The following is a 15,070-nucleotide window of genomic DNA, read 5'->3' on the forward strand; positions in this document are numbered from 1 at the left end:
TTCCATCGCTTCTCCTGTTGACTATTAGACCTCTAACAACTACTTCTTCTTTTCCTCCATTTTATATATTGTTCTCCATGAATGAAGGACTAGGCTTTTTATTTTTCTTTCGTAGATTTTTCTTGTTTTTTTATCTCACCTCCGTTCATTTAAGTTGTCTCTAATTAAACAACTTATTAATATTTGTTTCTTTCAAAGACAAAACTTACTGATAAATATATCTACAATTGTAACTACTATGATTAATTAAACTCTCAATTACATTGTAGAAATTAACTTTGAATATGACACTAACATTGAAAGACAAAAGTCATGACTAAGGAAGTATAATAAGCATAATAATTGATACAAAGTTTTGAAATTTATACTGTGACAACATTATGAGTGTGATAGTATGATTGCCATTTGATGTTCAAGTTATTTTTGTAAGAGTTTGTAGCAATTATTATGTTTATTATACTTCCTTAATCATGACTTTTGCCTTTTAATGTTATTGCCAAATTTAAAGTTAATTTTTATAATACAATTGAGAGTTTAATTAATCATAATGATGATAATCGTGGATATATTTGTGGTTGTGTCTTTAAAGAATGAAAATATTAATAAATTTTTTAATCCAAGAATATCTTTGTGAGTAAATTAAATGAATAAAGGTGAGAAAAAAAAACAAGAAACACCCAAGGAGGAAGAAGAGGAAAAAAGAACAAAAGTTCAATTTTTAATCTGTGGATAACTATATATATAAGATTGAGGAAGAAGAAGTAATTATTGTAGGTCCAATGGTCAAAATGAGAAGAGATAAAAAAAAAATTCTGAGAAATAAGTTTCTATATCCATGTGAGTAATTATTTCGTGATATTTTTGTTCCTATATGTTATGTAGGTGAATTTCATAATGTTAACAGATGAAAGGTTGAATATATTTATCTCACTTTTTATATTTTTGAGAATTAATTTTTATATTTTTATTTTTTATGAACAAATTTGTCCATAGCACATATTTTGAAGGATGAAAATAATATTTATATATAAAAAAATTATACTAAGATCATCCCATTTGTCACCACATTTCCCGAGTTACTATTGCCTTCCTCGTTTCGGAGTATATTTTCTTCGTCATTCAATAAACGGGAAATCAATATCAAAATCGGTTCTTTGCGAGCAAATTGAACTGGTTGGGGCTTTAATTTCAAGTGAAAAAACATATGGGGGTAACTCTAAAGTTGAATTTTTCATTAACCCTTACTCTGTTTTTTTTCTTTGTTGGATTATGCAAAGTGTTTAAGTTGATAACTGATTATGCATTATAGAAACACAAAAGTTCCTTCCTTATCATTCTCTTGAAATGAGGCTAACCTTAAGCAGTGTATACCGTCCCTATAGCTTCCCCACACTCCTCAAATCCTCTTCTTTCAGCACTCTGTGTAGACCCTTTTGTTCTTCAGCACTATCATCTTCCCCCACTTGTGTGAAGCCCCAAGTTCCCCTCTTTCTGAGGCAACCCATTTACTCCACCAAGTTGTGTGAGCTCAAAAAATGGCATGATTGGGCTAAAGGTGTTGCCTTTTCAATTGGGTCAACTTTTGTGGACTCAGATAATGGGCCAGACTCAAGCCTACTGTGCAGGGAGCTCAAGTGGCTCATGGAGGATGCTGTTGAAGACCACTCAATGATTGTGAAGGATGATGATAGTGATGAGAGGGTGAAAATGAGGGTTGGAATAGAGGAGCTTTACTGTTTGTGGAAGCAAAGGGTCCAAGAGAGGAGACCCTTTCAGTATGTGGTTGGGTGTGAGCATTGGAGGGACTTGGTGTTGAGTGTCCAGGAAGGGGTCTTGATTCCAAGGCCTGAGACTGAACTTCTTGTTGATTTTGTGGATGATGTGGTGTCAGAGAATGAGGATTTGAAAAGGGGTGTTTGGGCTGATTTGGGGACTGGAAGTGGTGCTCTTGCTATTGGTATTGGTGGGGTTTTGGGGAGTGAAGGGAGGGTTATTGCCACAGATTTAAGCCCTGTGGCTGTTGCTGTTGCAGCTTACAATGTGCAGAGGTATTGCTTCCAGGTTAGAGATTTTTCTTCAAGTTCTTTTTCAATCTCCATGTTGTCAAGTCAATTCCTTTTTGCTTGCTCTTTTCCCCACCATGGATTTCACTGCCTCCACTGCCGTATGACTTCTTTTTGCCAATATGTTTTTGTTGGTTTTTTTATAGGCTTAAATATGTTTTGAATTTCTAATAAATATCTAAAATTTTTTTTCGTTTTTCGTTGAGTTCCTAATAAAATAACACTTTTGTTTTTTATCCTTCATATTTTGTTTTAATCTCCAATAAATTAACGAACTTTGTGTTTACGCTTTAATAAATTAGCAAATTTTGTTTTAATTGTGACTAATAACAAATGCAAAAAAATTTATTAGGGAACAAACATAGAATTAGTTAAGTTGAGGAACTAAAAATAAGTATCAAAGATAAAAAAAAAATTGTTGTTTTATTAAGAATTCAAAGCAAAACAAAAATTTATTAGGGAACAAACACAAAAATTAGATATATATTAGGGATCAAATTCATAGTTAAACCTTTTTACATTTCTTTCATTCATTGTATCTTGCATGATGCTGTGTGTGTTTGAAGTAGAAATTAAAGCAAGACTGAAGAAAGTATGTTTTAGGCTATTTAGTAGCTCCGAACATCCGTTCAAGTCAATGAGACTACACCTATAGATTGGGGAAAACGTGCATCAAAATGTTGTGGACTGCAACACTAACACAAACTTGTTATAGAGAAGTATATCAACATAACAAACTGAAAAACAAAATTAAAATTGTTGATTTTCATGTATTTTCCTTTTGTTGTTTATCTACTTCACCTGTGCCCCTTAAAATATATCTTACTGGTTCCACTTTTGGTTTTTGTGTCCCTCATTTGAACCACCTTGTTGTTCTTTACAGGACAAAATTGAATTAAGGGAAGGATCTTGGTTTGAACCATTGAAAGATATGGAAGGAAAGCTAGCGGGTCTTGTAAGTAACCCACCTTACATACCAAGTAAAGACATCTCTGGTCTACAAGCTGAAGTTGGTAGGCATGAACCTAGAGTTGCATTAGATGGAGGTACTGATGGCATGGATGCTCTTCTCCATCTTTGTGATGGGGCTGCTTTAATGTTGAAACCTGCTGGATTTTTTGCTTTTGAGGTATGGATCTTCTGCTTTCTACAAATTTGTACCTAATTTCATTTATGTTTCTTATTATGCTTGTGCTTAGTGCCTACTTAGTTACTCATAAAATTTTATCAAAATGGTACCACCTAGCTTAATTTGATGACAATTTCGTGACCAGTAACCCTCAATAAGTTGTCAGTTTTGCACATCTGATCAAAGTTGGAAAAATTGGGAATGATTTTTATGAGCAGTCCCTTTTGTTGAAAGGTCATAAATGTAATTCTTGAAAATAAAAAATGTTTTTTTTGCTAAACTACTTTTTTCCAGACTAGTATCTCCGTACTAGAAATCAAGTACATAAATTGGGTCACAGGGCGTTCCTTTCTGTTGTTATTTTTTATTAAATTATTATTGTGTGTATTCTTTTTCAATTTTAATTTATAGTTTGGCTATTACTCAGTCTGTGTGTGTTGGCTTAAATCTGATGCAGATCTTTCAAAATTTTGAGATTCCCTTTGACAATTTAGGCAATATAATTAGAAATTTTTCTGTGGTGTCCAAGGTTTAGCATTAATGTATGCTATCATGGGACACACAACATGTAATGTCATTGTTTAATGGATTTGAAGTTAAATAGCTATGTTAGTGATTCCATGTTTCTTTATGTCATCTTAAGGCAACATGTTATTCGTGAACAAAGCTGATATCTATGATGATAAAAAGAAATTTAGTTTTTTAATATGACAAAATTTAGATCAAGTCTCTTATATCCTTGCCATCAAATCCTCAAATCAAACAAACAATGACACATGGATGTTTTCTCCAACAATAAATAGCCTCTGCTAAGAATATGATGTGAAAATTTTTAAAAAATTATCTGCATGTCATTTTTTAATTGGTTTGCATCAAGGGTCAACCCTTAGTCCCTACCTTTTTACCTTAATTCTGGATGTCCTCACGGAACAAATCCAAGAGATAGCGTCGAGATGCATGCTTTTTGCAGATGACATAGTCCTCCTTGGAGAGTCGAGGGAGGAGTTGAATGAGAGGTTGGAAACTTGGAGACGAGCTCTAGAAACACATGGCTTTCGCCTAAGCAGAAGCAAATCGGAGTATATGGAATGTAAGTTCAACCAAAGAAGGAGGGTTTCTAACTCAGAGGTGAAAATAGGAGACCATATTATCCCTCAAGTCACACGGTTTAAATATCTTGGGTCTGTAATACAGGATGATGGAGAAATTGAAGGGGATGTGAATCATCGCATTCAAGCAGGATGGATGAAATGGAGAAAAGCATCGGGGGTGTTATGTGATGCAAAGGTACCGATCAAGCTAAAGGGAAAGTTTTATCGGACTGCGGTAAGACCGACGATGTTGTACGGAACAGAATGTTGGGCGGTCAAGAGCCAACATGAGAATAAGGTAGGTGTAGCGGAGATGAGGATGTTGCGGTGGATATGTGGTAAGACTCGACAGGATAAAATTAGAAACGAAGCTATTAGAGAGAGGGTTGGAGTAGCGCCTATTGTAGAGAAGATGGTGGAAAATAGACTTAGGTGGTTTGGGCATGTAGAGAGAAGACCGGTAGACTCGGTAGTGAGGAGAGTAGACCAGATGGAGAGAAGGCAAACAATTCGAGGGAGAGGAAGACCCAAAAAGACTATAAGAGAGGTTATCAAAAAGGATCTCGAACTTAATGATTTGGATAGAAGTATGGTACTTGATAGAACATTATGGCGAAAGTTGATCTATGTAGCCGACCCCACCTAGTGGGATAAGGCGTTGTTGTTGTTGTAATGGCAAGAACATAAGGAAATTGGTCTAAGCTTTGTCCTTTGCAATACTGTGTTTTATCCTCAATTTATAATTGTTGATTTTAAATCATGGCTGTGGTTACTATAAGATAACGAGAATTGCAGCTACTGTGATGCTGGTCACAGTCAATATGGCCTTGATACTTATTAAATTTTGTCACTGTGAAACTTTTTTATTTCAAATAAAGGCCACAATATTGCGGTCATTTGCAGCCGTTAGGGTTGCTTTAAGGATTCTACATTTTTCCCCCAGTAAATGCAAATCAAGTATGGAGTTAGATTTACAGGCTTACATTGATTGATCTTTCCCATCAATTTTATTTATTTATATGTGAAGTTTTCCCTGAGTTTTTTTTATAAGTTGGTCTGCAAGATGAAATTTAAAATGTTAGACTTTTGCCAAAAAAATATTTATAGTATGGAATAGAATTGTATTTATTATTTTAGCAATAGACCAATGTTTATGAAGCTGACATGATATATAAGACAGTGGAAGTTTAATGGGTCAGAATCTAGGGTAGAAACTGGTGGACTGAATAGTTGATGATAAGGAAGAACTGAAGGCAACAGCACGTAGTTTTATGGTTAGGTTGATGACTGTTTATGTGCTGTTGACTGAACAATACCTGTGGGATCAGTGTTTTAGTCTGGTAGGCTTTAGGCAAATTGAGGAATAATCAACTAGTGGAGATGAAGTATAGCAACTAGCAAGTGAAATGAGTAGAAGATAGGGAAACATAGGTTTGTCTCTTCTAGCATCACACAAGAGAGACATGCAGCCATGATATATTAATATGATCCCATATTAAAAAGGAAAGCACATTACAAATATTAATATGATCCCATATTAAAAAGGAAAGCACATTACAAATCGTTTAAAACGTTCTTCTGATAGTCTGATACTTATACTCTTTAACAATTAGTTATAGAATCCTAATCCAGGCTGATAAAAAAAAAATAGAATCCTAATCCAAAGAAGAATGATATTCTGTGCTACTAAACACAAGAATATTTCATGGGACAGGTAGCCCGGAAAGTGGAAAATATTTTATTCTTCTGCTTGAACATTTTTTAAGCTATCACATTCATTTTATGTTTGCTTCTGATTGTTCCTTTCCTAACTTTTCTTAATAGACAAATGGAGAGCAGCAGTGCAGGGCTCTTGTTGATTACATGGAAAATTATAGAAATGGAAGCTTCTGCAATTTAGAAATACGTTCTGATTTTGCTGGTATTCTAAGATTTGTAATTGGTTTCCATCAATAAGCAATTTGAGTTACAGATACAAGTTTATTTTATTTATTCTTTTGGGTGAATAATTCTCCCATTGTTCTACTTGAAATTGGAGCAGAGACCCAGCAAAATGCATTAAAAGGTAACAACGGTCAATTGATTCATTTGCTTTGTCAGTGTAAGAATTTTTACCCTACCAACCAAATTATATTGATTTGTTTAGACTATTTTTCAAATAAAAGATTCTCTTAAATTATTTCAATGAAAAAAATTTCAATATTTTTTGAGTCATCATGAAATTGTTCCGAAGTATTCACTGTTTTGTCAATGACTCATCTTTAACTGCAAATCTAGTTGATCACCTTTAGCATGTTTCCTTTCCTAATTAAGTTTTTTTTTTTCAACAAAGTTTGAATTTGAGATTTTATTTAAGAGATTTGAGCTCAGTATTAATTGGATCAATTACATGTCGGATAAGTTACTGATTTTAGTATGGAGAATGTTAACCAGTATTTTAAAGATGTTAGTTAAAAAATTAAAATAAAAAGTTTATATTAGAAACTAGTATTTAAGGTATACAATTTACTTTCACCATTTTTTATGATTAGACATTTTTATTATGATTTCTCTTCATTTTTTTTGGATATGTATTTATACACTATTCTATAAATAAGTAAAAAAAATTCCTTGCTCAACCATATCAAACTATTCTTCTTTTATCTTTATCGCTACAGTTCATCTTCATAGCTGCCTATTCTTTAATCTCAATGTTTAATGTGAATTTCAATGTTTTTTTAAACAATTTGTCAATAACTAAAAATAACCTTATTTAAAAATATAATTTGCAAAAAAGAAATTGTATAGGACTATTTTATGAGATTTATATTGATGATGCATTAAGTTTTTTTTTAATTCATTTATGTTTTTTTTTTTAATTTGCATGTGTAAAATTTAAGTTAATTCACACAGGTATATCTTAATATTATGAAACATACACAACATAATTTTAATTGATTATCCAATAAAATCATTTAAATCAACATGAATTTATCCTATATATTTACTAGATATTATATATTATAATTTAAAAAGTTTTAAATTCATCACAAGTGTATATATAAAATATATTTAAATATTTATATACATATCTACTATTACTAACATATATTTATTAAAATTGAAACTAAATAAAATATATTAAAAATTCAAATAATATGAAAATTATTCATATAAATTATAAAATATGAATTTAATACACGTGAAATTAAGCTAGTATTATATAAAAAATAATTGTTAACTGAGATTGTTAACACACGCGTGTCACACTCTCGTAAAAGGATGTCCTTTTTTTTCAAAGATTAAAAAAGGAAGGAGAATATTTTTTATTTATGCCTATTATATTGATATATCATTTATCTAATAAAAAATAGTAAAATAATTAAATGTGCATTTATGATAATTATATATACAAAAACCAGACGCAAAATTTTAAATTACATTTGATTATTATAAAAGCCTTATTTAATTATAATTTAATTTTCTACTTGATTTTTTCTGAAAATTTTCTATAATTTTGTTTTAGATAAAATTACATGTATATGGCAACCATTATAAACTTTTTAGAGTTTATGTATGTCACAAATATTATGCACATATCAAACATTATTTTGTATAAATATATCTCATTAAATAACATAAGTAATGAGTTTGTTGGTACCCTTGGGGGCAAGTAGATGCAAATGATTATGCTAAATGATTTTTTTCACAACTAGGATTAGCAAAAAGACTAACAAATGTTATTGGTCAGATCGACTTATCTTGTATAACGTCCTTTGTACCTCCTTTGGGAAGGACTAATCAGGTTGTGATCGGGGGCATTGCTAATGGAGAAACCTCTTATGTCAACAATAGATGTAGGCTTGGGGGCAAATATTGTGGGACAGACCAAATATTAGCCATTGAACCATCATGTGGCCTTTGATTGATCCAGAGATAATAGTCAGTAACATGCATACTCAATATAAGTTCCAGTTATTCCCTCTATTTGTGACAAGAATAGCTTTTACTTGGTACTCGAACTTGCCTCCAAACTCAGTACAAAATTGGGCAAACATGGAGAGGTGTTTTCATGACAAGTTTTACAGACCTCAACCTGAGGAAACTATAGCTGATTTGATGAATACAAAACAAATGGTGGATGAATTGACAATAGATTTCATAAAATGGTTTAGCAAAGCTAAAATTAAAGTTGCTTTTCAATACAGTTGCCCGAAGTAGAATCTGCAGCTATGGTAACAGGTAACGTCCTTCCTCAGTTGAAAGACAAGTTGGTGGCTCATGAATATGGTGATCTTAGACAATTAGCCTCTAAAGCTAACTGAATAGAGTAATTTATGCATAAGAAAGAATTGAAGAGAGCCAACGGAGACATGGATCTCATTTAATCTCTCTAGTTAATCTTGATGAAGAGAATGGTGAGAGTTATGAAGAGGAAGCTAAAATCATGGCTGGTGAAATCCTATGTTGAAAACCTTACTCATGTTTTTCAGCATTAAAGCCTAGTAAAGGAAAAAGTGTTGGTGATGGGAAGGTCGAATATGACTTTGATATCTCTAAGGTAGATAAGATTTTTTTATCATCTGATAAAAGACCAACAATTTGGCTGAATGATGGACATAACTATCTCCAAATGAATTAAAAGGGAAGAAATACTGTAAGTAGCATAATTCCAACAACCATTTTACGACCAATTGCATTGAGTTTCGACAAGTTGTACAAAAGGACTTTGAAAGAAGGTTGTTTTAAGCTAGTCGACAAGGGTATGGCCGAAATGGCAGTGGATGGAGACCCTTTCCCAAAGTTAGATATTAATATGGTTTCCTATGAGGAGCCTATTTGATATTAAAAGGAGAAAGATGAAGTATGCTTGGCAGCCAAAAATAGAGGTGAAGCAAGAAACTACATGGACCACCAGAAGGACTTCAGTGTTTGAAAGGTTGCAGTCTTCACAATTAGCAAGAGGAGTATGTGTGCCTCATCAGATCCGAAAGTGTGTTTGATAAATTGGAGCAATAAAAAGAAGGGACCTCTAATGGATCAATATGTCGAATCACTGGCACCAAGTTGACCGATATGTGGCAAGCTAGGAGGAGGAAAGGGGAATTCACGAAATTTGATAGGATAAAACGACAAATACCCGCTAAAAGGGAAACAGTTCAAGTACTACAAATTGATGAGAGCCCTATCCCAAAAAACAGAAGGAGATGGGCTAAGTTGAATGTTGTAAACAAAATGAAGACTTTACATATCACTGTCGACAATAAGGACAATCATCAGCTCAAAATGATCAGGCCCTCTACTAGAACAAAGGTAGGGTAATGGTGTGTGAACCAAAAAGTGGTCCAAAACAAGCCAAAAGAACAACGTGGAGGTTAACATGTACTCTAAAAAGGAGATTGCAAAGGGACAAGGTTGTAAAGAAAATGAAACAAACATTGACAATGATGGTAGATCTTAAAGTTAAAAGCCAAGGTTAAATTTCAGTGAATAAAGTGGCTCTAGATTTAGACCAAGCTTTCGGAGGAGAGCAACCAACCGAAGTGGGGAAAACAACAATTTTGGCTGGAATGGTTCAATTAAACCAAAATGGAGGAAAGCAAACCAAAGTCCAATGAAATAGATATGATCTTGGAGGGTAATGGGCAAAAGGATATCACATAAGATATCACCCAAGATGATCCAACAAAGCAAGAGTTCAAACAAATAGAAGATTCACTATTAGAAGCATGGTTGAATGATGATGATTTGCTAGGTCATGAAGTAGATGCTATAAGTTTAATCCTTAGTGAATTTTGGGCTAACTCGAATCAGAATAAAAGTCTAGATGGAGACATATGCTCTGAAGAAACCAAATAAGCTACTATTGGTGATGAAGAGGTCGACAAAAGAGTCAATATCACATTTGACAAGCCTACACCAGAGATGACCAAACATTTGGAGTCTTTGTATGTCAAGGCCCAGATAAATGGTAAAACATTGGCAAAGGTTTTTGTCGATGGTGGTGCCTCTTTTAGCATTATGCCTCTAACTATGTTCAGGAAAATTGGTAAGAGACAATAAGGTTTGATTGCTACAAATATGAAGATAGAGAGTTTCACTGGGGGAGTTACTGCTGCATTAGGAGTTTTGGTAGCTAAAATCACAATTGGTCCAAAAACCATGTATTTAGCATTCTTCATAGTAGATGCTAAACCAACCTATTCTGTTTTGTTAGGAAGAGATTGGATTCATGCTAGTCAATTTCTACCTTCTACCTTGCATCATTTTGGGAGGAAGATTAGGTAAGCATCATGTCAACTAATGATTGCCCATTTTTGGCTGATGTTAGGATGCTTGAACCTTTGTTTTACTTGCCTTACTTGACCCCTATTCAAATTTCTAATGACTATAAGGAAGGTACTTGAGAATCTTGCAATTTGACTAAAAAAGGGTTTGTTATAAATTGGCAAGCCGAAGCATGACTATCCATTGAGTTTATAGATGGACAGACAAAATAAAAAAAATTTGTTGAATCGACTGACTTTATTCATTACTAAAGATAGTATAGTCGAGCCAGCTATATATGGTTGATACATCAAAGGAAAATAGAGTGTCCAAAAATGTTATTGGTCAGTAAGAGAGAATCACCTAGTTTTGAGGCTCAAGATCCCTTAGAAGAAGTCAATCTTGGTACAGAAACAAATGTAAGAATGACCAAGATCAATGGTTTGTTAGTCAATAATGATAAAATTTGGCTGATACAACTAATAAAACAATACAAAGATTGATTCGCTAGGGATTATCATGAAATGACATGACTCTCAAGGAATTTAGTAGACCATAAATTACCCACCAAAGCAAGTTTCAAACCACATCAGAAACCTCCCAAGCATTGTAACCCACAAGTGTTGCCTCAAATTAAGGCAGAAATAGAGAAGATGTTGGGGGTAAGGTTTATCTGAACAACTAGATAAGCCGAATAGTTATCCAACATTGTGCCTATGATTAAAAAGAATGTGCAAGTTTGGGTATGTACGGATTTTAGGGATCTAAATCTAGTTACTCCCAAAGATGAGTATGTAATGCCTATAGCTGACATGTTGGTAGATGTTGTTGCCAAACATGGGTTCCTAACCTTTATGGATGGACATTTTGGGTACAATCAAATCTTTATGGCAGAAGATGTCCATAAAATAACATTTTGTTGTCCTAGTGCGCTTGGGATTTATGAATGGTTAATCATGTCGTTCGGATTGGAGAATGCTAGACCTACTTACCAAAGGGACATGATTCTTATATTCCATTATGCCATTGGCAAGAATATGGAGGTGTATATTGATGATGAAGTTGTGAATTCAACTAACATGAGTCAACATCTAGCAGATTTAGAATAAGCTTTGCAGAAAATAAGGATTCATGGTCTAAAAATGAATTTGGCTAAGTGTGCTTTAGGTGTACCGACTAGCAACTTTTCGGGATTCCTAGTCCATCAACAAGGTATAAAGGTAGACACGAATAAAGCTAAAGATATTTTAGAAGCTAGACCTCCCCAGAACAAAAATGAGTTACAAAGTTTAATAGGCAAGATTAATTTCTTGTGAAGATTCATAACTAATTTGGCTGGTAAAATGAAGGCATTCTCACCACTGTTAAAATTAAAAGATAAAGATGGATTTAGTAGGGGAGAAGAATAACAACAAACCTTTTTGATCAAATTAAGCATGTGTTAGCTGCATTTCTAGTCTTAGTTCGACCAATACCTAGAAAATCTTTGAAGTTGTACATACTGACTACAAAGAGTCAACTAGATGCCTCTAGCACAAGACGCTAAAGATGGAACCAAAAGAGCTATATATTATTTGAGTCGATTGTTGAATGATGTTGAATGTAGATATAATCCTATTGAAAAACTATTTTTGTCTTTGTTTCATGCTTGTACAAAACTTGAGTATTACTTATTTCCTAATGAAGTTTTGGTTTTGTGCAAATTAGATATTGTCAAATATCTATTGAATATACTTGTATTACGGGGACGTTTAATGGAATGGGAAATTAAATTAAATGCATACTCATTAACATACAATTTGATATTGCCATTATGTGCTATAAAGGGACAAGTTCTTGCCAATTTTATAACCCATCACCCATCTATCCCAATAATTGACGTATCAGTGTGGGCTAATAATTATGTTGGCCTACAACCTTCGATTTTGAGTTTTGACGGATCATGAACACAAGATGATGTGGGAGTTGGACTAGTACTGATTAATCCAAATGGCAAGGTTTGGTGATATTCTAGTCTGATAGATCCAAATTATTCTAATAATCAAGCTGAATATGAGGCTTTAATTTTAGGATTAAAAATCTGGTTGGGAAGAGGAGCGAAATGCGTTTGAATATATGGTGATTACCAATTGGTAATTTGGCATGTGAATGGAGAATACAAATGTAATACCATTATATTGGATTTCTACAAATTGGCTAAACAACTATTACAATGTTTTGCCGATGTGATTGTAGAACACATCTATAGGGATGAGACTGACGAGGCAAATGAACAACATGCTTCTAGATACTAAAAGATCAAAGGAGAAATGATAGAGTATCCCATAGAAGATCTAGATATAATGTAATAAATTGGATAAATGGCAGCAAGAACTAATAAACTATTTGCAGAAGCCAAATGACAAGGCAAAGTTTAAGTTGAAACAGAAGGCCTTGAGGTATGTCATGATAGGGGATGATCTTTATAGAAGGAATTTCAAGGGAGCGTTATTGAAATGCATAAATCAAGATGAGTCTATGAGGCTAATGGGAGAGGTCCATGAGGGATTATGTGGATCACAATGGTCTGGCCTACAATCACTGCCAATTGTTACCAATATGTTAAGGAGTGTGTAGAATGTTAGAAGTTTGGTTCCTTGCAAAGATTACTAGCTGAAGAAATGCATGTTGTAGTTAAACCATGAACATTTAGAGAATGGGCTATGGATGTCATTGGGAAAATACATTTTGTATCCACCAAGAAACATTATTTTATCTTGGAGCTTAGTTCATCCAACTCTTTCTTGGTGTGCCTAAGTTCTTCTATCAAGTCTTCGACTCTTTTGCTTAGCCTTTCTTGTTCAGCCAAATCCATTTGCCTAATTAGCAGTATACGTGGACTTTTGAGCTTGAAGGCTTCTTAGCTAGTTAAGATCAGTGGCAGCCAAATTATATCATAGTTGATGCATGCCATGATTAAAAACCACATCACCAATGGATAAGGCAATCCAATTGAATAATTGGAGACTGGATTCAGAAATGGTGGGAGCCTTGGCCAGTTTAGTAAACAATGATCAAATTGGCTTCAACATCTTGGGGTCAGTTGGCATTATATTGGATGAGAATTCCTCCACATGTTGAAAATGGTCGTCTATTGGAGAACCATCTGATGGCACATTCGGCATAAATGATGAAAAAGATTGAAAATATTGGGTTAAGACCTCCTAAAAAATGTTAGGTAGAATTGGTCGAGACAAGGTTGATGAAGTACCAGTTTTAGGAGTTTGGTTAGCTGGTTGAGCGATTGGTATTGAATGATTTTCAACATTAATACTAGCCGAAATAGGTTCCTATAAATATGCAAATGTTAGCCGAAATTAATGAAAAAGGATGTGAGGAGATGATCAAGAAAATACTTACAGGTTGATATTTCCTTAAAGAAATAAGTTTGATTCTTTTTCCATGACCAGAGGAGAAGCTGGTTTCTAAGTAGAAGGAAATGAATTCGCATTCTGAAGAATAACAATGAATTCAAAACCAAAAAGGAATAAAAAAGTCACCTTGGCCTGAGTAATTGGCGGTGCATGAGTATTCTTAGCAATAACATCACGAGTGGTCCTTTTGAAAAAGGAGCTAATTCAAGAGAGCTATCATGATTATCATCCACATTGATTGTTTCAATGCAGCATTAGGCAATTGCAAAAGATAGAGAGTTAGTAAAAACAAACAAAAGACAAAAAAAAAAGTTGAAGTTTGAATGAATTTTACCTAGTTTGGGTGTTCCAAATGTTGGAATGATCGGGAATTTAGAAGGAAGGTTGAATAGATTCTTTTCAAAATGTTTACTGATTCATTCTTAAGATTCAATTAAAGCTAACCTCTCATTAAAATCAAGGTTTTCTCAAAAACTTGATTACAAAGATTTTTAATCAATGAAAACAAAGAATACATAAATCAATCAAAAATAGAGTATTATTGCCCTTTTACATCAATTCCATTCCATTACCAAGATTGATTATGAAAGAAAAGGTTTAGAGAAAGAGAGAATCACACATAATTTGTACTGGTTTAGTCTTCAAGAGGATCTACATCCAATTGCTCTAAGATCCCTTTGAACTTCCACTAATAGACAACCAAGTATTACGCACAAGCAATTTCCTAAAATTCTACTCTTCCCTTGAATCTTGCAAGAGAAGGATTGGGAATTGAAATCCTATCAATTCACACAAACCCTTGATAACCTTAATCAAGGTCAAAAACTAGAAAGAATTCAAAATTAGATTGAATACACCTGTATGTGCAGATCACAATATCTTAAAGCTTTTCCTTTCTTTCTCAAACCATGACGAAGAATGAATGAATCTTGATCATCATGAATCTCATGATAAAATACAAATTGGTTCCCTTAGATGACTCTTAGAAAGTGTTTTCGAAAGATAAGATCAAATCAAGAGTCACTTATGAGAATGAACAAGTGGGGGCAGTTATAGTTTTAATAGATAAAATAAATCTAATCGATTATTTCGTTCTAATCCCTCTTATTCTGCATTTTTGGAAATTAG

The 15,070-nt window shown here is 33.5% G+C and overlaps 1 protein-coding gene across 1 annotated transcript; it reads left to right on the top strand.

Moving 5' to 3' along the window:
- Positions 1-1,063: 1,063 nt before the first annotated feature.
- LOC100796269 (protein methyltransferase hemK homolog) lies at positions 1,064-6,428 on the top strand. The gene is made up of 3 exons (NM_001255389.3): positions 1,064-2,061; positions 2,947-3,192; positions 6,108-6,428. Exons 1-3 carry the CDS (start codon positions 1,345-1,347, stop codon positions 6,237-6,239), a joined length of 1,095 nt encoding a protein of 364 aa, NP_001242318.2. The 5' UTR covers positions 1,064-1,344; the 3' UTR covers positions 6,240-6,428.
- The last annotated feature ends 8,642 nt before the right edge of the window (positions 6,429-15,070 follow it).

This window comes from Glycine max, chromosome 15, assembly GCF_000004515.6.
Source record: "Glycine max cultivar Williams 82 chromosome 15, Glycine_max_v4.0, whole genome shotgun sequence".
In the NCBI taxonomy this organism is placed as follows: Eukaryota; Viridiplantae; Streptophyta; class Magnoliopsida; order Fabales; family Fabaceae; genus Glycine; species Glycine max.

Coding starts and splice junctions, on each gene's coding strand:
- LOC100796269 (NM_001255389.3), top strand. CDS start 1,345: ATGAGGCTAACCTTAAGCAGTGTATACCGTCCCTATAGCTTCCCCACA. Junction 2,062..2,946: donor TGCAGAGGTATTGCTTCCAG/GTTAGAGATTTT, acceptor TGTTCTTTACAG/GACAAAATTGAATTAAGGGA. Junction 3,193..6,107: donor CTGGATTTTTTGCTTTTGAG/GTATGGATCTTC, acceptor TTTTCTTAATAG/ACAAATGGAGAGCAGCAGTG.